This window comes from Varanus komodoensis, unplaced genomic scaffold, assembly GCF_004798865.1.
Source record: "Varanus komodoensis strain SLA01 unplaced genomic scaffold, ASM479886v1 scaffold1, whole genome shotgun sequence".
NCBI lineage: Eukaryota > Metazoa > Chordata > Lepidosauria > Squamata > Varanidae > Varanus > Varanus komodoensis.
In genome coordinates, this window is record NW_025335268.1 from 101,589,704 (window position 1) to 101,611,152 (window position 21,449).

Genomic DNA, 21,449 nt, shown 5'->3' on the forward strand with positions numbered 1-21,449 from the left:
GCATTTCGGGAGGACCTGGAATCTCTTATACAAGAGCAGATGAAGAAAGGAAATAACCCAACTGGATTGCTTGCCTTACAGCAAATTGCTGACTATGTTATGGCAAGTTCTTTTGCTGGATTTTCTTCATCTCCTCTAAGTAAGTAAAAGTGCATGCAATTTGGTAACAGCTTAAAAGGACCAATTTTCTTCTTTTAGATATATTTGATTCACTTTGTTCTCTGTTCCTCAATTAACGTATTGGTTAGATGATGCCCACATGATTTTAGTAAAGTCCTTAGAGATTCCTTTTTGCTTTTTAAGATTTCTTTTCCTTACTGTTACGGATAGTCTATGTAAGTGATACCCCAAAGAGACATCATTCTGTACAGTGTAAATACCCATTTAACCCATCAATTGGATTGAAGATAAAAGTTTGAAATATACATACATACATATACATACGAGGGCCAGTGTGGTGTAGTGGTTAAGAGCATGGGACGGGGACTCAGATGATCTGGGTTCTAGTCCCCGCTCAGCCATGGAGCCAACTGGGTGACTTTGGGCCAGTCACAGACTCTCAGCCCAACCTGCCTCACAGGGTGGTTGTTGTGGGGATAAGATGGAGGAGGAGATGTAAGCTGCCGTGAGCCCTTTGTAGGAAAAAGGCAGGATATAAATTGAAAAATAAATAAATAAATAAAATATTTCTTCAGTGTTATTAACCTTTTTATTATACTGATTTGTTTGATCATTAAGATGACCATTAAAAGTGGCTTCTCTCTGTAATGGAGACTTGCAAAATAAAAGGAAAAATTTTGTTGTGGAATTCGAATTTAGCTGGTGTCACATCAACAGCTTGGTTCTGTCTCCCTTTTTTGAAAGTCAGAAAATGAACATTACTTAGGCACAGTGTTTAGTAGTTTAAAGTACTAAAGGTGCAATCACATGGCTGCTAGATGCTGTCCACAAGGGCATAGGAAAATTTTGAGCTTCAGTTCTGGCCTCAGAAAAGTGTGGAGTTGGAGTCCCAAATTCACAGTATCCTCCCCTTACCCTTGCAGCCAGTACAGTTCTTTCTGTTCCTGCTCTGGCTCTAAAGTTGCAAGTGTGACTTCAGATCCAGTGAGGGTGCCAGGGGCATAAGGAATTCCAGCAGTCCCTCACTTGGAATGAGAGGGAAGTACTGTACTCATCCATCCATTGGATGCCTGTAATTCTCCCTCAAAGTTCTTGAGAAGATGTGGTGATTTCCAATAAAGTTAGCAGCTTCTGGTTGAATATGAAATGTACTCGTTTGCTTCCTTTTGGAAATATCATTGTCACTCATTTTTGTTATTTTTTTAGGCTCTGGACTGATTACACCCATCAATGATCTACCTGGGATAGATACCACTACTTTTGTTAAGGGAGAAAAACTTATTCGTTGTAAATTAGCCAGCTTGTATAGGCTGACAGATTTGTTTGGATGGGCACACTTGGCCAGTTCATATATCACAGTAAGCATGTTGAAGTCAACATTTTCATTCCTTCCTCATATACTGAATCCAAGTGAACTGTGCATATGCCGCATTTGATTAAACATACAGTTTTGCTGGTATAACAGGCATATTTTTTCTTTATTTCCAGGTAAGAGTAAGCAAAGAACATGATCACATTCTTATCATTCCAAAAGGCCTATCTTTTTCTGAAGCTTCTGCTTCCAACTTGGTATGTACTTAATGAAGTGGATAGATTTGTAGGTTTAGTTCAAAATTTTGTAGCTGTGTTCAAAATTTCATTCTGATTTTAAAAAAGCCATTGACCCAAAGTAAGGTTGTAAAGTTTAGAACATACAGGGCAGTTGACCCTCACTTTTCTGTTGCACAAGCTTTTAAAAGAATTTTTTTCTGATACTAGAACAATTCTATTTCTTTTTAAGTCCCACATGTTTTGGGTTTTTATTTCTTGTCACCTATGGCTTTCCACTGAGTAAGCATTTACATTTTTTAATTTATACATTACCAAAACCTAAAACCGAAATAGCATAATTTCTCTGATGATCCTTACTGTATGATCTGCCTGTATTGTTTGCTTTCATGCCTCCTACTCATGTCTATGATATGGCTGGCAAGTGCAGAGTCTTTGGCCAGCTTATATTAAATCTTAATATCATTGAACTATGATTTGGCATATACATTGGTTGAGGTTGAGCTAGACAACCTCTCTATTTTTGCCTAAGAAACTATTTCTGTGGGTATGACTTCAGTTGCTATGTTAGACACTCTCTTTTAAAGATGGAAACACACATCACAAACTCAATATATAGTCTTTCTACACAATCACTGGGAAATAGCCCAGTATTTAAACTTAAACCCATCATGTTCCAAATTACATAACTGGAAGTGTGATGGATGCCTTAATGGTTTGCCTGTTGCAGTTGGCCCTTCCCTTCCTACTTACCTGGCAGTGGCAGCAAGCAAAGCATCATGGATACCTTTTGGTTGAGATATTATTCCCTCTTTGGCAACATTTATGCTTTGATGGCAGAGAAACATTCTAAGAAGCCTGGAAAATTTTAATTTGCACAGGTAACCCAAGCCTGTAACATGAATGTTAAAATGCCCCAGAAAGGCCTCCTTGACCTGAGGAAGGTAAAGGGAATCCCTACACACTCTTTTTGCATTCTGTAAAATGACAGGGAAGTATGGGTGCTTGACATTTAGGACTTGATTTTAATATGCACTGAAGAACTACTCTTGGGTTTCATAATACAGTAGAACATTATGAGCTGGCTGGATTCTTATTGCAAGACAGGTAATTTTGTGCTTGAGTGAAATTGTTATATCCCATCTGAGAGCTTGCCCTCTTTATTTAAATTGTATTAGACAAATTGGATTTTATGTTTGACAGGGCCAGTTGAAATGGCTAGAAAATACCAACATATTGATGGGAATTTTAATAATAAATCACTCTTCTTTCCTGCTTTGTTGTCTTTTTAATTTTTTATTGTTAATACTCAGATATATAATAGTCAAATGCATCAAACTTATACTTAATATATTTCAGAATCATTCATTAGATATAATGGTATATTTTAATATTTTTTGAAAGGCTTGAACTAGAAGCATTTCATAAATTCTCTAGTTATAAAGTCATTTCAGGGATATCAGAAATTTTATCAATAAATGTTTAGGATGAGCGAGAACAGGGTTTAGCTTATAACAGGGTCAAAATGTAAAATGAGATATGTCAGATTCTTTCAGGTACTTTTTCAGATAACATATATAAGTTAATTGAGGGTAATTATATGGTAATTTTACAGAATATCAAAAATGAAGTGAATTAGCTAAATTACCCATTTTGTGGAGAGAATTAGGGCTGTTAAAATGAAAATATTACCTATTCTTTTTCCATACAGTACCCATCAGAGTAACACAAAAAGCCTTAAATAAACTTAGAGAGCCAGTGTGGTGTAGTGGTTAAGAGCATGGGACTGGGACTCAGGCGATTTGGGTTCTAGTCCCGCTCGGCCATGGAGCCAACTGGGTGACTTTGGGCCAGTCATAAACACTCAGCCTAGCCTACCTCACAGGGTTGTTGTTGTGGGGATAAGATGGAGGAGGAGAATGATGTAAGCTGCCTTGAGCCCTTTGTAGGAAAAAGGCAGGATATAAATTGGAAAAAAAGATACTTAAGATGTTAATATATATTTAAGTATAAAGCCACAACAGTCAAAACACAAATGCTACAAAAGGAAAAGTAGAATAGGACTTTCTGTATCTAACAATGTATATGACTATCAGGCAGTAATAGTTTTTAATGGTTTGTTCATTAAAAGCACTCCAATGGATTGAAGATCAAGCTGAGCTTGAGATCCCTTTAGCAGACTGGACATAATTTAGCTGTCAAGAAAGAGATTGCTTATAATAAACAGCAGTTAGTAGTGCAATTGTGAAGAGCTGAGGAAAATGTTTTGGAAGTATAAATATTCCCTCCAGCCCCACTAATTAATAACTTTGCTATTTGTACAGCAAGGAAGCTGGAATTACTTGTTGATTAGAACCTATATTCACTTAACTTTGAGACAGGTAGATAGAGCTCTAAATTATACTACACTGGAAAATTATTGCATTCAGATATGGAAAAACGGTTACTCTGTTTATATAAAATATTGGATACAGGTAAAAGTGGAATACAAGTAGGTAAGCAAAGTTAGGGGACAGAATTTAGTGTTTTGATATGGAAATGTGTTCAACTTATTTTAGGTACAACTGTATATTTTAGGTAAACTCAGAAGAAAATTCCTTTAAAAATCATCTATTTTTGGAACTGTATTCCAGTTAAAATATGTAAGCAGTTTGCAATAATCTATGCCAGAGGTGTAGGGAATAGAGAACTTTATATGGTGGTATTATAATCCAATCAGGTAATATTACAATCAAGTTATAAGCAAAATAATTACAGACTTTGAATTATAATAGGATGCTACTATATATTAAATACCAGTTTTCTAGAAACATATTCTATTGTAATATTAACATATATGTTGATTGAAGCACAAATCGCTATTTGACAAAATTCTTGTGAAAAATTCATGCTCCATTTTGCTATTCTAATGAACTTTAAAAGTCATCCTGTGTTCCTTAGTTACTTGCAGTCAGATTTGAAATATTTTCCTGTTTTCCTGACTTGTTTATTTTACTTGCCTTTCCAGGTAAAAGTAAATATCATAGGAGATGTGGTTGACCAGGGAAGCACCAATCTAAGCATTGATAGTGCAGGATTCAGCCCTCATGCAGCTATCTACTCCATGCGCCCTGATGTCCGATGTGCAATCCACATACACACACCAGCAACAGCAGCTGTAAGTCTGTTCTTAATGTGACATAAGGAAGAGGAAGTTTCAGTATCCACTACTAAAGTAGAGTTTGTTATAGTCAGACCAATTCATGTTGTGAAATGAATAAGCAAGACAATAATAGAATGCTGCTCAACCAACCACTCATCTGTCATCTTCTCAAGCATCCTCTCATTGTCATGGGTTGGGCTATTTGTGGGCTTATGTCAGATGTATGAAACTCCAGCAGTGCTCTTTTAGCTTTAGTTCTCACATTCATAAGTGATTGTCCTGTCAAGGTAGCTTTATTCATATTAACTGTAATTTATACAGTATTATAAAGGGGAAACCGAACAAGAGGTAATTATCTCTCTTAAGGAAACTTCTTTCCACTCCTTCCACTGGAACTTTTACTGTTCCCAGTATGTGTTCCCAGTGCAGCATCTACAAAACTCTTCACTCCCTGCTCCTTTCAGAAAGGTATTTTTATTAATTTTTAAGTGAAAAACTCGAATGCTCCAGGTTCTGCTTCCAGCTTCTGTACCTGCTACTGATTAGCTGTTTCAGCAAGCAAGACAAGAGTGTCTTCCCGGCTGTACCCAGTCCTCTTTTCCCCTTTATCTCTCTGCTCCCAGCCTCTGTCTTTGCTATATCTCTACAAGCAAACCCTTTCCTTGTTGTTTTTCTCCCTTCCTTGCCTATAGAGTGAAACCCTTTTACCTGCTATTTCCTGCTTCCTCCCATCCTCTAGCCTGGTTATTACTCCCCACCACTCACTCCACACACCTCTTTTGAGTAGCCAGGCCCTAACAGCAACTGTAACAGTTCCCATCCCGTGGGAACCATTCAGCAGTGGTGCCCACAGCAGCTTTTCAAGCTCCCAAATGTGCCCACAGGTCCAAAAAGCTAAAGAAATTCTGATTTATGGAACTCCAGTGTTAGATATAACTCATGCCAATATGAATGTGACTACATTTTCAGAGTTTGTATTATTAACATCTGATAAGCATGACACAAAGCATGACACATGAAGATGAAATTCATGCAACACAAATCTAATTCAAAGTGTACCATGATCATATATTGATGTAAATTAATGCAGCACATTTATTTAGTTAGTTAGTGAGTTAGTTGGAATTCTTGTATGCCACCCCATTCGCATATACCTCGGGGCAGCTTCCAACAAATGTCAGTTCAAATACATAAAAACGGAAACATCCTGGCATAATAATTTAAAACCAATAATTAAATCATCAATTAATTAAAATAACATTTAAATAAAAAGGTCTTGGCCTGGCGCAGAAAAACAAATAACGATGGCACCAAGCGGACCTCTCTGGGGAGCGCATTTCATAATATGTTGTGCTCATCCAGGTTAATGTGTCAAAATATGTCAACGAAACTAATTACATGTATAGCATAGCTGAGAAATAAAAAGGTCACCAAAGAATCTTTAATGAACACACATTGAGAAAGCTCTCTTTTTAGCATGTTTGTGTGTGTTGCTTATCTGTAAAATGTATTATTTCTATATACTACTTGTAATTGTAATTCCCTTGAATTAGTAACTGCTTTTTAAAAAAACAGGAAAGTGTTGTAACCATATGCAAGCTGCTTAGAGATAACAATGTCAGGAAAGAATAAACTTTCTTGTCCTGTTTCTAGAATCTGTCCTTGATCTAGACAATCCAGCATGCTGCAGTCCTTGCAGCCTAGCTAGCCTTCAAAACTCTATGCGCAGGCTGTGTTTGAGGAATCTTGTCTTCGTTTAGAACCCACTGGTCAATCACACCATTCAGTTCTGAAGCTATCCCTCTTGACCACATTTGCCTCAAAGTCATGTATTAGCAATAAATCCATAAGATTCCCCAAACATGATGGAAGTCTGTCTGGGCATGAATTGTTCTACTACTTTACAGTTTTCAATTTTCTTCAACATTAGAAATGTTATTTCTTTGAAATAGGTTTCTTCCATGAAGTGTGGTATACTCCCTATCTCTCAGGAAGCTTTGATTCTGGGAGAAGTTGCATATTACAATTATCAAGGATCTCTAGATGAACAAGAAGAGAAGATTCAACTCCAGAAAGTTCTTGGACCAAGCTGTAAGGTATTCCACCATACTTAATATTTTTATTAAAGGTTTCTAGTACCTGATCAGTTTCTGCCAGTTATGAATGTCTCTGCTCCTTAGGTGCTGGTCTTGAGAAACCATGGGGTAGTAGCACTGGGAGAAACGTTAGAGGAGGCTTTCCACTACATCTACAATGTGCAATTAGCTTGTGAAACACAGGTGAGAGCGATGTGATTTAAATGCTTCAGATGCTTCAAATGCACTATGTACATGCTACACTTTCTAATATCCTTAGTCAATGTTGACACTGATAGAGTGCATGCTGCTAAGTAACTACGTATGAGAAAGCCATGGGTTGAAAGGAAAACTGGTTATGTTTAATATTTCTAGATCACAATGTGCTATGATGCAAAAGTGTTTTGTTATCACTGTAGTTTACAAGATGGTTATCATTTTTATATGTCTTAATGTTTCTACAGGAACAATAATGACAAATATTTTCTTTCAGGAAGGCTACAAATTTAGTCTTCAAGGAGTACTTGTAAGAATGCAAATGACTGTGTCATTTATATCACAGGTACATGCCTTGTCTGTAGGCGGCATAGACAATCTTCTTGTCCTAGACTTCCAGAAGTATAAACCTTTCACACACGATGTGGCAGCAGGTGTTGGAGTCAATATGGCCTCTCAGTTCAAGTGGAAAGTTGGAGAACTAGAGTTTGAAGCAGTGATGAGGATGCTGGACAACCTGGTGTGTGCATATGTCTAATCTATAGCTTCTCATATTTTGAAGAATTTATTTTCTAAGGTTGTGCATTAAGAAATTCTAGCATTTCTTTCTCTCACCTTATCCCCAGTAAATTGAGATTTGAAAATAAAATGTCCATGTGAAGTAAGCTTAACTCAATATTCAATATATAACTACTTATATCGATGTGGCATTGTACAGTTTTCATAATACTGCAGAATGATTGAGTGATAATTCAAGGAATTATGCCTCAACATTGAATAACACTTCTTGACAAATGTTACTTGCTTGAAAAACTTAAAAACAACAAAACAGTTAGAAGCATACACATTGAAAAATATGTGCTACATAAGCACAAAAATAACAAAAGCAAGAGAGTAACAACATATCTTGCTACAACCAGAAACAAGAGAACAGCAACATATCTAGATACAAAAAAAACTAAGCTGGATTAAATTAAAATTAAAAGACCTAACACAAGGCCAGGGTCATTTAGGTGTGCATCCCAGGGGGACAGTTCTCTAAAGAGACTGTCTTTACTACCATGCTTTCCCCCATTAGACATCCAATAGCTTGGATTACAGGGAAACCTGTACAAGGACCTCTGATGAGTATCTTAGTGTATGAACAGCACATATGACTAAGATTTTACTGCATAGAAAAGCACACATATTCTTTAGGGTGCAGTAAAAAAGCCAGTTCTTCAGTCTCCTGTTATTGGCTTAAAATATGTACTTTTATTTCCTTGATAAATGGCACTACTTCACATTTTGTGCTTTTCCCACACTGATAGCACTATGTGCAATTTAGTTGCACATGTATGTACATTTTTGCATGTATTTGTAATAGAATACGTGCTGAGTAGAAGCCACCAGCACTGGGCTCCATCTTGATTTGATAAATTAAGAGACACTCGATTTGACAAAGGTTGAAGCAATATTTTGTGAATAGTCAGACACCTATTAGAAAATCTTGTATGTCTTCCACACTTCCTTATTTTGGAAACCTTGGCCTCTCAGCATAAGGATTATCAGAAGTATATGCTGCAGCTGTTACCTTGTCATACCAAGAATATTCTACAGCTACCTTGTATAATGGCTCACAGGTGATAGTATAAGTGTCTTTACTAGAGAGCACATCATTTTCAAAGAGATGAAGTGCCGGAGAGCAAGTCCTAGAATACCCCTCCTCTCTCTAGTGGGTGGGGATCTTGGCATTTTGTTTTTAGTGACTAAGTTTAATGCTGGCAGTTTATATGATATTTTCAGCATTTCGTGTGGTATATGTATTCTTGATGAAATGTTCAACTGGCAGTTGCTTTTTCTATGCCCAATCTTTTAGTGATGTCCAGAAACAATAAATAAATATTCCACCTCCTCTTCTACAGGGTTACAGAACAGGCTATGCTTATCGACAACCCCTAGTGAGGGAAAAACCCAGGCACAAGAGTGATGTTGAGATCCCGGCAACTGTGACTGCCTTTTCCTTTGAGGATGATCCAGTTCCAATTTCGCCACTCAAATTCCTAGCACAGAAACAGCAACGGGAGAAGACAAGATGGCTAAACTCTCCAAATACATATTTGAAAGTAGATGTTCCTGAAGAATCTCGGAATGGAGAAACAAGTCCCCGGACTAAAACAACAGTAAGCAGCTTCTAATGATTTTAATAGTATATCTTAAAGAGGATGGGAATAGGCTTCTATTGAAAAATTTGGGTATTAATTGTGTAAAATTGTGGTATTAATGATTATTCAGTGAGGAGTCCATTAATAGCTGTATTTTTGGAAGAACTAACCCACCTGAGGAAAAGAGCAGTGAGCACAAATGCAAACTTTGGCTGCAGTTCTCCATGACATCTTCTTGATTTCTAGAGGAATCACATGCACCTCCAGAAGATTCTAGCCTTTATATTTGTTAATAGAAAGTGAATACAATATTTTAAATCAATTTTATAATGGAATGCTTTCCATCAGTACAGATATAATTCCTGTTTCTATGATAATTTTGTCCTTATGTCAACAGCTTTTCCCAACTGGGCAGAAAGATGGTGCTCTGATAGTGTGGGACTTGACATCTATCCTGTTGGATCACTTCTTATGGAGGTTTAGCCTCTCAGAAGTCTTTCCCCTCTACGAAGATGGGGACCCTCTTAAGACATTGCCTGTAGTGAGGAGGGGGTATCAGGCTGGGTGCAGGAGGTCATAAATTCCCCCTTGAGAGAGGAGGTAGTTCTAGCCTCTTGAAAGGAAATAGCTTCTCAAAGACAGACAGAAAGCCTAACCCAACTGATGATAATAACTCTAGGCCAGTAGCCAACATTTACTTTCTTAGTAAGGTGCTTTAGTAGGTACTTGCCAGTCAGTTCCAAGCACATCATTTCATAATGCCTTGTCAATTTCTTGGATACCTCAGCAGCTTTCAATACCATAGACCATGTATTCTTCTAGAAAGGCTGTCTGGGTTGGGAGATGGAAGCACTGCAGTGGTTCTGCCTATACAGATGTCTACTTTCAGAAGGTGGTGCTTAGAGATTACTGATCAATGCATTGGCAGTTATGCTGTAACCACATGGTTCAGTTTTATCCGCCATGCTGTTGAATATTTATATGAAACCTCTGGGAGATGTTATTTGGAATTAGGGGCTAAGGTGTCATCACTTTTTCAGGCTAGATATCAGGAAAATTTTCCTCAATGTCAGAGCAATATGATAGTGGAGCCAGTTGCCTAGAGAGGTTGTGGGCTCTTCCACACTAGAGACAGTCAGAAAAAGAAACTGGACAGCCATCTGATTGGGATAGTGTAAATTGGTGTCCTGCAACAGCAGGTGGTTGGACACAATGGCCTTCATGGCCCCTTCCAACTCTACTCTTCTATGATTCTATGATTCGATCTCATGGTTTAATCAAATGCAGGTGAGCCAGTGGCTGTTCTGAATCAGTGTATGGGCATTAGAGTAATTTGGATAAGAGGCCATTAAGTCTCATTCCAGTGGTTTCTCTGCCCAGATGAATGATATTCAAACTGTTCTGGAGCTTCTGCTAAAGAATCAGGTAAAGTAGTATGTGGTTGCTCTTGAATCCAGTATTTTCACTAGAGGCACAGGTGTACACAGTAGCTTGGAGCACCTTTTATCAACCTAGGTTCATATACCACCTCTACTCTTATTTAGACAGGGATAGCCTAGCTACAATTATCTGTGCTCTGCTAATCTTTGGCTGGATTATGACAATACATTATATGTACATAGGACTACCTTTGAAAATGGTTGAGAAGATTCAGGTGGTCCAAACCAGGGCAGCAAGATTGCTAATAGGAACTGGGCAACTTTAACATATTAGATCTGTATTTTACCTTCTGCGCTGAAAGCCAGTCCATGTCTGAACCTGACTCAAAGTGCTACTGTTAACATTCAGAGCCTAAATGGCTTGCGGCAAGATTACCTGAAGGATTATCTGCTCCCATATATACCTGCCCAGACCCTAAGATCATCCTTGGTGGTCCTGCAGGAAGTCTAATGTGTAGCTACCAAGAAGTGAGCCTTCTCTGAACTTTACAGAGAGGTTCATCTGCTACCTATACTGTAACCTTTCTAGTGCCAAGTGAAGACCTCCTTTTTTCCAGGAATTTTAGTCTTTCTCAGTTGTGAAAGACTAAAATCTTACATTGTATTTGGAATTGTTGCATTGCTTCTTGATGTTATTTTTGCATGTATTTATTTCATTGTATGTATATCCTGCCTTTTTTTTGCTTTCAAAGAACTCAAGGTTGCTTACATAATTTCCTCCTATCAGTCTTACCCTCACAACAACAACCATGTGCGGTAGGTTGGGCTGAGAGTCTGTGACTGTCCCAGAGTCACCCATTAAGCTCCATGACTGAATGGACACTAAAACCCAGACCTCCTGAATCCCAGCCCCTTTCTTAATCACTGCAACACACTGGCTTTCACTTTTATTTTATACTGTAGTTGAAACTTTTACTTTTCATATTATATTTGTTGTGAATTTTCCAGAGAGCTTCAGCTATTGTATAGAAGTGTAATGCATTAAAAAGTCAGACTTGCACAAGTGCAGAGATGCAGTTTATCATGGCTCAGAAATGAGAAACCTCATGCGACCAGTGCCTTGAAAGGTGTCTGTTGTCAAAGTACAGCAGACACCAGCTATGGACATTGACCCAAATAGGGGTGTGTACATGTATATAATTTTGCACTATCTTGGCAGCTGTCAAAAGGGGAAGCAAAACTGTGAGTGATCTTTGCTCCTGAAAGGGAATGGCAAGTAGATCATGGCATTCAGAGCAAAACCCTCTAGATAGGTAGGTTGGTTTGTTTGTTTTGGTGGGGTCTGACTCTTCTAAGTGTCCTCACACTTTTCACTCTTTACCAAGAATCTAGGAGCTTGGGAAGATCAGAAATTGTAAGCCTTCCCATTTATTACCCATGATGAGTTGCTTTGTCTTCCAAACCCAATCTATGTATGTACTCTTTTATAGGTAGCACATCATTTGGTCTTTAAGAAGTGTGGTGCTCGTGGCACCTCACAGCAAGGCTATCCCTGTTGCAGCGAATTATCCCCTCTTCTCTGAATCTCTTATACACAGATCATATGCTAGTATCTTTGGGTCTGCAGGGAATTAATTGAAGAAACCTGTGTATCTTTCTTCCCATCCTCTGTGTCTTAAACAGCTTAGCAGTGCAGTCTCCAGTTCACCCCCTAGCATCTCATGGTGAGGCTGGGAGAGGGTCCTAATTTCCTGTATTCCTAGTAGCTAGAAGGTAGCTTATGTTTCCTGAGAACAATTAGCATCCAAGACCAATATTTTTCTGTAGAGTCCTTTTTGCAAGATGCTGCAATACAAAGAAAACATCTCTGCCACACTGTCCCAAGGATAGGATTCCACTCTCCCACTACTGCCCAGAGAGTTTATATAAAAAATAAATATTATGCTAGGCAAGTCTAATGTATTTGGCTGCAGCATACATTTCAATTTCAAAATCAGCTCCATCTGCTGGTGGTTTAACAACTTTAACTATGCTTTTTGTTGCTTTTATCATCAGTTTTCAGTAATCAACAATATGAGAAGTACTATTTTAAAGGAACAGTGCAGGTACCTAATTGCAAAAGCTGTCAGGGTGATAAATCAAGAAACACTTTGCATATTTTTCTCATTAGAATAGTATTTTGGCAGTGGAGTCCTTACAAGTAAAGTAACTTTGTTACTTTGATATCTAAACTTTTCAGATAATTAAAAATACCTAAAATGCATTCAAGCAAGAAGACCATTGTACTTATTAATATTTCTTTGTAATTATGTACCAAGAAGCTATTTTACATGGCAAAAACTAATTAGTGGGCTGTTTGCTTGGTTGAATATAAACTGTTTTCCATAAAACTGCCCACAGCCATCTCTGTCCAAAAATGCACTCCTCTTTATTATTGACATCTCTTAACACATTTTTTTCTTTCCCAAGTGGATCAAAGCTGAAGACTCATCTAAGATTAGTGGAGGAACTCCGATCAAAATTGAAGATCCAAACCAGTTTGTTCCTCTGAATACAAATCCAAGTGATGTATTGGAAAAGAGGAATCGGGTATGGCCAAATTCATGGAGCTATTTCTCATTTTCTTCATGTTTAAATTATCCTGCTTGTCTAAATAGCATTAAAAACCATTAGTTTTACTGGTAGTTTGAAAGCAGCCTTGGAGTACAGCAGTGTTTAGTATTTGCTAAAATTTTCTGTAGTTTTATTCTGGGTAATTTTATTCTGGTTAATTGTTCAAGCTGCATCAAAAGTGCCTATTCTGATTGTAAAGAAGAGTATTTAAGTTGATATTTTCTTCCATGTTGCCCTTAACATTATGCTGTTTTGGACTTTCCTTCTTTTATTCATTTTTCAATGAAGAGCTAGATATTTTCCACCAGTGGTGGTCTACCCTGGTAGCCTGAATCCTGCTGTTTTCTGCCTAGTTGGTTCTTGGTCAGCTAGGGTATTTAACAATGGCAATGAGAAATAATGACAAGAGATTCTTTGTAAGCACAGACTGCTGGCTGCTTTTTGTCCTCAATGCTTTCTTTGATTTTTCATACAAATTCAAGCTCCACCCTAGGAAATGATTGTTCTGCCAGATACATGATGGTTCATCTAAAAGGTCTGGGAATTTCTGACTTCACATCTGCTAGTGATCAAAGGGCTAAGGCACTATCCTGAGGGAGTCTACTTGGTTCAGAAGATATTGCTCTCTTTCTTGGAAAGCATCAATGCAAGAGTTTCATCCAGACATCCATTTATAATAGTATTGTCCTTTCTAGATACCCAGCTTTTGCAGGCAGACTGTCAAAGTGAAGAGCTGTGTTCTATTCATTAGCTGTGTACCGCAGAACTTTGAACTCAGGATAGCTGCAATAGAAGATGAAGAATATTGTTGTTAGATAGGTTCTGTCTGGATTTTCAAATGCTCTATTAGCAACAGAATCAGCAGAACTGTAGTTCACAAATGAAAATGCTTAATGTCAGTTTGTGATTCAAGCTAGGTCAAAGTAGGGTGGGCTTGAGGCTGTGTAGATGGTCTGAGGCAGATGATATGCAAGACTGATAATATACTATATATGTCTTGCCTTGCATAACAATTCACTGTTTTTTCAAATTTAGTACCCTTGATCCAGATATATAAATGTGTGGAAACAAAGTCTAATAACTCAGGTTATATATTATCTATCTATCTATATATCTATATCTATATCTATATATATATATATATATATATATATATATATATATATATATAAACATATCTCTGTATGTTTATATATAGATAATATTTCAAATGCATGTTCAAGCAAAAATACTATATTGTCATGTTTAAGGAACTGCAAGCACTCTAGATTGTTCAGAATAAAAGCATTAACAGTAGGGTGATAGATTAGTTCTAGTATCTGCTTCCTATGCCTCATATCAAGTCAGGAATTCCTTATATTTCAGTGTGTCTGTGGAGTAGAGAGAACTGATGCTTTCAAAACATGATGCCTTTGTTTTTGTTTCCAGATTCGAGAGCAAAATCGGTATGACTTAAAGACTGCTGGTCCACAGTCTCAGCTGCTTGCAGGAATAGTGGTGGATAAAAAGCCCAGTGCTGTAAGTCTATCCATTGTCCAAGTGAGGGAAAAAAACTTTTGAAGCATAGTCAGCATGTAAACATGAAGTTTTGTTGCATCTGCATGGGACCCTTTCTCATTGTTTCTTTAAGCCTGTTCAGACAAAGGAGAAGTAGGGTACAAATGGCCACTTGCAGAATAGAGTACAAATTACTCTTCGCATTCTGCTTTCTTAATTCCGATCAGGTAGACAATGACTAGGAAAGCTGAGCAAACTTTCTCAGACCAGCAAGTTGCTCTTCATAATTAAAGTTTGTTTTGATTTAAAGTTGTTACACTGGGCTAATGAAAGCACTCTTCTGTATATTCTTGAAATAGCAAAGTTTGTTGATGGTGCCATTATTTGGCATGGTTAAAACAAAAAAAAGAAATGAAGAGCTCCAAAGAGATCTCTCCAAATGAGAAGGAAATCAAAATGGCAAATGCAATTCAATGAAAGCAAGGGTAAAATGATGCAAACTGGAGCAAATACATCCCATTTTCATATATATACTGATAGATTCTGACATAGGAGTGACTGATCAGGAAAGGAATCTTGGGGAAAATGTCCCCTTGGAGAGCTTGGGGAAAATGTCAACCTAGTGCATGAAAAAGATGAATTCCAGGTTGAGGATGGCTAGGAAAGGATTTTTTTTAAACTGCCCCATTATATTGATTTATACAAATCTAAGGTTAAGCTGCACATGGAATACTGTTTACAGCTCCAGTTACAAATCTCATTATAGAGAGAATAAAAGAGCAGAAACAAACAACCAAAGGATCAAGGTCAAACAACAAAGGAGACATGCTAGAGATCTAAAATAGGGATAGTGTAGAGAATGTGAATGAAAGAACCTGGAGACATCCAGTGAAACTAAATGGTGGGAGATTCAGAAAAGATAAAATGAAGTACTTCTCAGTGTACTTAGTCGTTAAGTGTATGTTAACATAATTTGAGTACTGGTAGTTGCTTTTCAACTGCATCAACACTCAGATTCTTGTTTTAAGGAATGTTATAATGTATATGAAGATTTCAACACTATTTAGTGTGCTTGTTTTGAGGAATTGCTGTCTATTTCTTAATTTGTTCAATTTTCTCTTGTAGCCCATGCAGTTTGAAGAAGATGAGCATGCCCCACCAGCACCTCCCAATCCATTCAGTCATCTCACAGAAAAGGAACTGGAAGAGTACAAGCGGACAATCGAACGCAAGCAACAAGGAGTAGAGGGTAAGTATTCTGATTACCTGAACACTTCAGTTGAGTGGAGTAAGTTTGAATTAACATAATTGAAATGAATTGTGAATGTTTTCAATTCATAAACTAAAGCTATTATCATTATTATTAGTAGCAGTAGCAGCTGCCGCCACCACCACCACCTCAGTAACTCCACTTTTAAAAGTCTTCACTTGTTTATATTTAAGAAATAACACTCATTCTTGTTAGGAGTCTTAGGGTGCTTCCAAACTGAGGGTTACTAGTGTTCATGAAGGGCCTTGTTCTCCTGCTACATTTATTGTGACAATAAAATCTTGAACCTTATGCAACCTTAAAGTCTTCTTAGATGAATGGAGATTAAAAAGCTGAAATTAATAGATGTGATTTCTAACTCAAAGAGGAATCTGCACTTGGTGCCTAGGATAACAGAGAGATGTATCATTATATAACTTAAGAAGAACCATTACTGAAACTTGAATAATACTTCAATGTATCTGTTGTCCTATATGTATCTGTCCTAAAGCCTATTGTTCTCACACAAACACATGCCTTATGTCAAGATGTTTCAGTAATAAAATTAAAGAAATCTACTACAATCTCTTTACCTTAACCTGCCTTTCTGTACAATATTACTACAGCATGGCCACCTTGTAAGCCCTCCATATTTCTTCTGAAATCCTGGCTGCTATTACTTCCATCATTTATTCGCACCCTCCACAAAATTCTGTTGTTGCCCTCCTCTTTATACATTTCCCACTGGAATCAAGGATGAAAACATCTCCCTGTTCTCTAAAAAATAAAAGGGTTTCTTGACCAAGCCGGGACTTCTCATCCTTCATTTATCCTTCACTTCCAAGTTCTTGGAACATGCATCTCAGAATCTTGAAATCTCAGAATAAAAATGAGTACTTGTTAAATTTTATGAAGGGGGTTAGGGTTAGGATACAGTACATTTGATGGCATCTGTTGTACAGTTGTATTGCTTTTCCTTGTTACTAATATAAGAGTCTGTCAGTCTTTATTAGAAAATAAAGTATTATATATTAGCTAAAGGAAATGAGAGATTATTACCAGATTTGTTCAGCAGTGCAATTTGCTTACTAAAAGGTAAGACTTCTTAAATCATCATTTTTTCTAGCAAAATAGTCTGACAATAGTATGTTCTGTTGCCTGTGATCACAGTATTACAGCTAGCAATCTTCTAACTTGCCACTTTCTTATTTTTGAAAGCATAAAGATTCAAAGGTAAAAAATACTGTATTTCAACAACCTTTTTCACCCATCTTCATTCAAAACATCTGATAAGGATCTTTAATAAAGCAAGAATTACTAATTTTCTATTGCTTAATACTAGTTTTTCCAGCCCTAACCCTGCATAGTGTTCTGTCTTTTTAAATATAGTTATGGTTTTATAGTTAAGTCAAAGTATATTCTCATGGTATGCTTTCTTCTAAATATTTGGAGCCATTTTTGTGTTATGTATTTAATAATCATAGAGTGCTAATATGGTAAGAGGATAATACAATTCTTTTAAAAGATGAGCATGATTAGGTCAGTGCTAGCCAAGTTGCTTATGTTGTGTATGCACTAACATACTGATCTTTTTGTGTTCCATTTATTTTGGCATGGCTTTACTAACTCAAGCTCTTGTCCTGCAGATGCTGATCAGGAATTATTCTCAGATGATGGGTCATCTGTTTCACAAATTAACTCTCAAACTCAGTCCCCACAAAATGTCCCTGACAAAGTAGAAGGTATACATTGTAAACATCCTGTGCAATGTCATGCACCTGTTATATCCTTCCTGGCCAACTATTATTTTTAAGTCTTTAGTTCAGGCAAGGAAAATCTAGTAGCCTTTCCAATATGTGAATGCTGGAATTTGTTTCTGATAGCATTTAAGAATCTTTCTGGATTTATCGTAACAAAGAGTTCCAGTGTCTTCTCCATACGGATTATTGGAGAAAACTTGGCTGTAATCTCATTCATATTTCAGAACAGGTCACTTACAGACATTTTCAGCATCAATTGATATATTGTTCTGGCACCAATTTGTGTTTGCATCTTTCATGGAGGAAAGCATCCACATTTTTCTCCGCTTGATGTGTGTACATTGATCTAGAATACCAGGCTAACATAACAGGCCATGATGTTGCTCTAAGGGTTTGTCACTGCATCACATTCTAATCAGAAATATGGTTTATATATGTCTAATTGCATGCAGGATTAGTTAAAAATGTGGATCTGGGTGTCTGACAATTAATATTGCTCATGAATTAAATTCCTTATTTGTTTTAAATGATGGAAAGGAAGAAATTGAGCAGTTTTGTGGGGTTTGTTGGAGCTGGGGAGGGAGACCAGCCCCAAATACAAACTTTATTGGATATACTCTCAAGGTCCCACATTTGTAGAATTACTGTATAATCTTCAACACAACAAAGAGTAAAATACGTCCCCCTTTTCTTTCTCCAGAAAATGATGATGATTACCTACAAGATGCAAGCCTCATCTCCCTGGATCTCCCAGCTGTAGTGATGAATGGTAAAGATGATGCACATGATGTGGAAGAAGATCTTGCACAAAGAGTTAGCCAGTTAACCACTAGTACTGTAGAGAATGTAGAGATTACAATTAAGATCTCTGAAAAGATTGAGGAGGCCCTGTCCCCTGAAGGCTCTCCTTCCAAATCACCATCAAAGAAAAAGAAGAAATTCCGCACTCCATCTTTTCTGAAAAAGAACAAAAAGAAGGAAAAAGTAGAAGCCTGAGGCGACATTGCGCATTTCAAACCCACTTTTTAGTCAGCCATTAACATGGTCAAGTTAGGTAGGGTTGTGCAGGAAACTGGGCCTTAACCTAAGAACAGAACTGGAAAAAATAATAGAAAAAGTTTGTTACTTAAACGAAGAATTCATCTCTTAATTAGTATGAATAAGAATTACTATAAGGGTTTGAAATATGGAATAGTTCCACCACAGACTTACACTGGCAGGTGTTCCAACATAGCACTATAGTGATTTCAGATACCCTTATGGTAGCAAGTTACACATGGAGACTTTTCTTGATTAGAAAATGTTCAGCACAGTTTCACTAAAGTAGCTGTTGAGTTATCAGATGTTTCTTTATTAATCTACTGCCTCACTGTATAATTGGATGATACTTCTCTGTATTGTGATCTTGGCCATAGCATTTGTTTTATCCCTGCCTCAGAGGGTGCTTCTCACTATAACTTTTTCAAAAGTAGGTCATTTATTATACACTGGCACATAATATTAGAGGGAAACCTGTAAAAGGAACTGCATTTGGAATTTTACACACTCTGTAAGATTACATTCATCAACAATAACTTTTGCCAAATATTTCATTTTAGTAAGATATAATTTTTGAAAACTTTTTTTATTCTATCAGTTGGGGGGCAGGGAGAAAGCCCTTATTTTTCAATAAAGGGGATTTTATACGCTTAACATTGATAACTTAGTTTAATTATGGCAAAACAGAAAAAGAATTTTATATGTTGAAATTTTTGTATACCACTCAGTATAAAATATTATAGGCATGCAAACCAAGCATTTAACAGTAGAACATATTTAAGGATGCTTGGTGTAGAGTATACTTAAAGATAATTCAGGAATCCAGAATTTCTGATACCAGACGTTGAAAGCATACAAATTTATCTGGATTCAGGTTTAAATCTTACTATATTTTTTTCTCATGGTATTGCTATTGTATGAAGAAAAATAATCTTCCTGACATACAGCCTATCCAGGAGATCAGTTCAGAACAGGCCCTAGCTCAATTTTAGCTTGACTGGTTTAATCTAGCAAGTCCAGCTAAAGTCTCAAGGCAAAGTCTTGGGAACTTGCTGGTCAAGTTAAAATCAGAAGGGCTGTTTCCACCCTTTGCCTGAGAGGCTTAGTTTCAGGTTCCCTCCTTACAGGAAAAACATGGGTGCTAGGGTCCCCAAATGGCCAGTCGGGTTGCTGATCAGCAGTGCACCCTGGGCACTGCTTGAACCTGTTGTGCTCGTGCAGCCACATTCTGGACAACATTCCCAAGTGGCAATGCTCCCACTAGCTAGGGAAGGAACATCTGTGCTGAAGTGACAGTATAGTGCCATCTGAATCTAAGTACAATGCAATATCCCCGCAACAGTTGTGCTTCCTTGAGGGATGGAGGTTTGATCCCATGAAACAAAGCAGAAGCAACTACATATATGTTGTACTATGAACTGATCGACTGGAAAGGCCCATGACCAAATGAAGGAGCCAAAACTGAAAATGGGAAAGTGAAATGGAAAGACTAAAGTGGTGGAGGTAAAGAGTAGTAGTTTGTGGGTTATTTTTCATAAAATATATGGTATGAATTTGGGGGTATTTTTATTAAATTGAACAGCAATTTCATATTTTAAAATGGTAAAATAATGTATACCAATTTCATATATGAAGTGCCACACTTTTCCCCTTTGTCGTAATAGATTTAAATAGGAACATTTTAATCTGAGTTTTGCCTTCTCAAAGAATTGTAGAACCAATTAGACTAGCACTGTATGTGTTGATCCTGCCACTTGTTTCTCTTTGTTGGTAGTTTTATTTTGCTTCAGACTTAAAACAAAGCAACACAAAGACACCTGTAAATACACACTAAATATGAAATGAACCTAGGGCCTTTGAAACTAGCCTTTGTACATCAATAGCCACAAGAGCAAATATTCCTCAAGTATCAATGTGACTCCCAGATTTCTAGTTCAAATATATACCGTATATAGATTGTTAAATATGGCTGGGGCGTGGTTTGGCATGCAAAAATTACTATAGCATGTTACAGGGCTGGTTAGCTGTGACTGTGTAAGTGTGACAATGCAGCGCTGGAGTGACTCTGGAATGATATCCAGGTATCTCAAAATACTGGAATCAGTGTGTTCTTTAAAAAAAAAAAAACATAGTGCGACTCTTTTAAGTTGTTTAACTTTATGTTCTACATTTTTTGTGTTGTATTACAACATATGTAGAAACAGTAACCTGTGAACTATGCTTTTCATAACTTTTAAAAATGTATCTAAATGAATGCAATGTGCATAAATATTTTTTAAAAACTGCAACCGTGAACTATTTGCACCTTTTTTTGCTAATGCCTCTATTTACTTGCTTTGGCATAAAGAATGAGCCAGCCAACTCAGTGTCCTGTGGAAAAAGATATATAAATGTTGTTGGAAATTGCTCATAGATGTAATGCTAATTAATGTTAAATCAACAAATAAACAGTATTTTAAATAGATGGATTTTGGAAGCTCCCTGTTTTTCACTGCACTCCTCAACACAGGAGTGTGTAATGGGCAATCCTTAAAATAGCCACATGCTGTGGCATCCAGCAGTCTTTGAGTAAATAGGTAATCAGAGCTCTATTTTTATTTTTAAAGAGAATGAATCAGAAGTTACAATGTGGCAAACACAGAGTTGCAATTTCACTACCTTGTTTTGT

At 37.0% G+C, this 21,449-nt stretch overlaps 1 protein-coding gene across 10 annotated transcripts in view; it reads left to right on the forward strand.

Annotated features, from left to right (window-relative positions):
* The window catches only part of ADD3 (adducin 3), a 123,560-nt gene extending 102,315 nt beyond the window's left edge, over positions 1-21,245 (forward strand). For 8 of the 10 annotated variants that reach the window (XM_044438372.1, XM_044438398.1, XM_044438381.1 and 5 more), the window contains 13 exons: positions 1-139; positions 1,327-1,478; positions 1,609-1,689; positions 4,676-4,825; positions 6,763-6,906; positions 6,991-7,089; positions 7,448-7,621; positions 9,006-9,263; positions 13,094-13,213; positions 14,666-14,755; positions 15,860-15,983; positions 17,630-17,725; positions 18,444-21,245. In XM_044438372.1, the coding sequence (XP_044294307.1) occupies positions 1-139; positions 1,327-1,478; positions 1,609-1,689; positions 4,676-4,825; positions 6,763-6,906; positions 6,991-7,089; positions 7,448-7,621; positions 9,006-9,263; positions 13,094-13,213; positions 14,666-14,755; positions 15,860-15,983; positions 17,630-17,725; positions 18,444-18,739 (1,923 nt within the window). In that variant the 3' untranslated portion in view covers positions 18,740-21,245. Of the gene's footprint in view, positions 140-1,326; positions 1,479-1,608; positions 1,690-4,675; positions 4,826-6,762; positions 6,907-6,990; positions 7,090-7,447; positions 7,622-9,005; positions 9,264-13,093; positions 13,214-14,665; positions 14,756-15,859; positions 15,984-17,201; positions 17,217-17,629; positions 17,726-18,443 lie in introns of all 10 variants that reach the window. The other 2 variants (XM_044438414.1, XM_044438406.1) reach the window with 2 other exon arrangements.
* Positions 21,246-21,449: the final 204 nt, after the last annotated feature.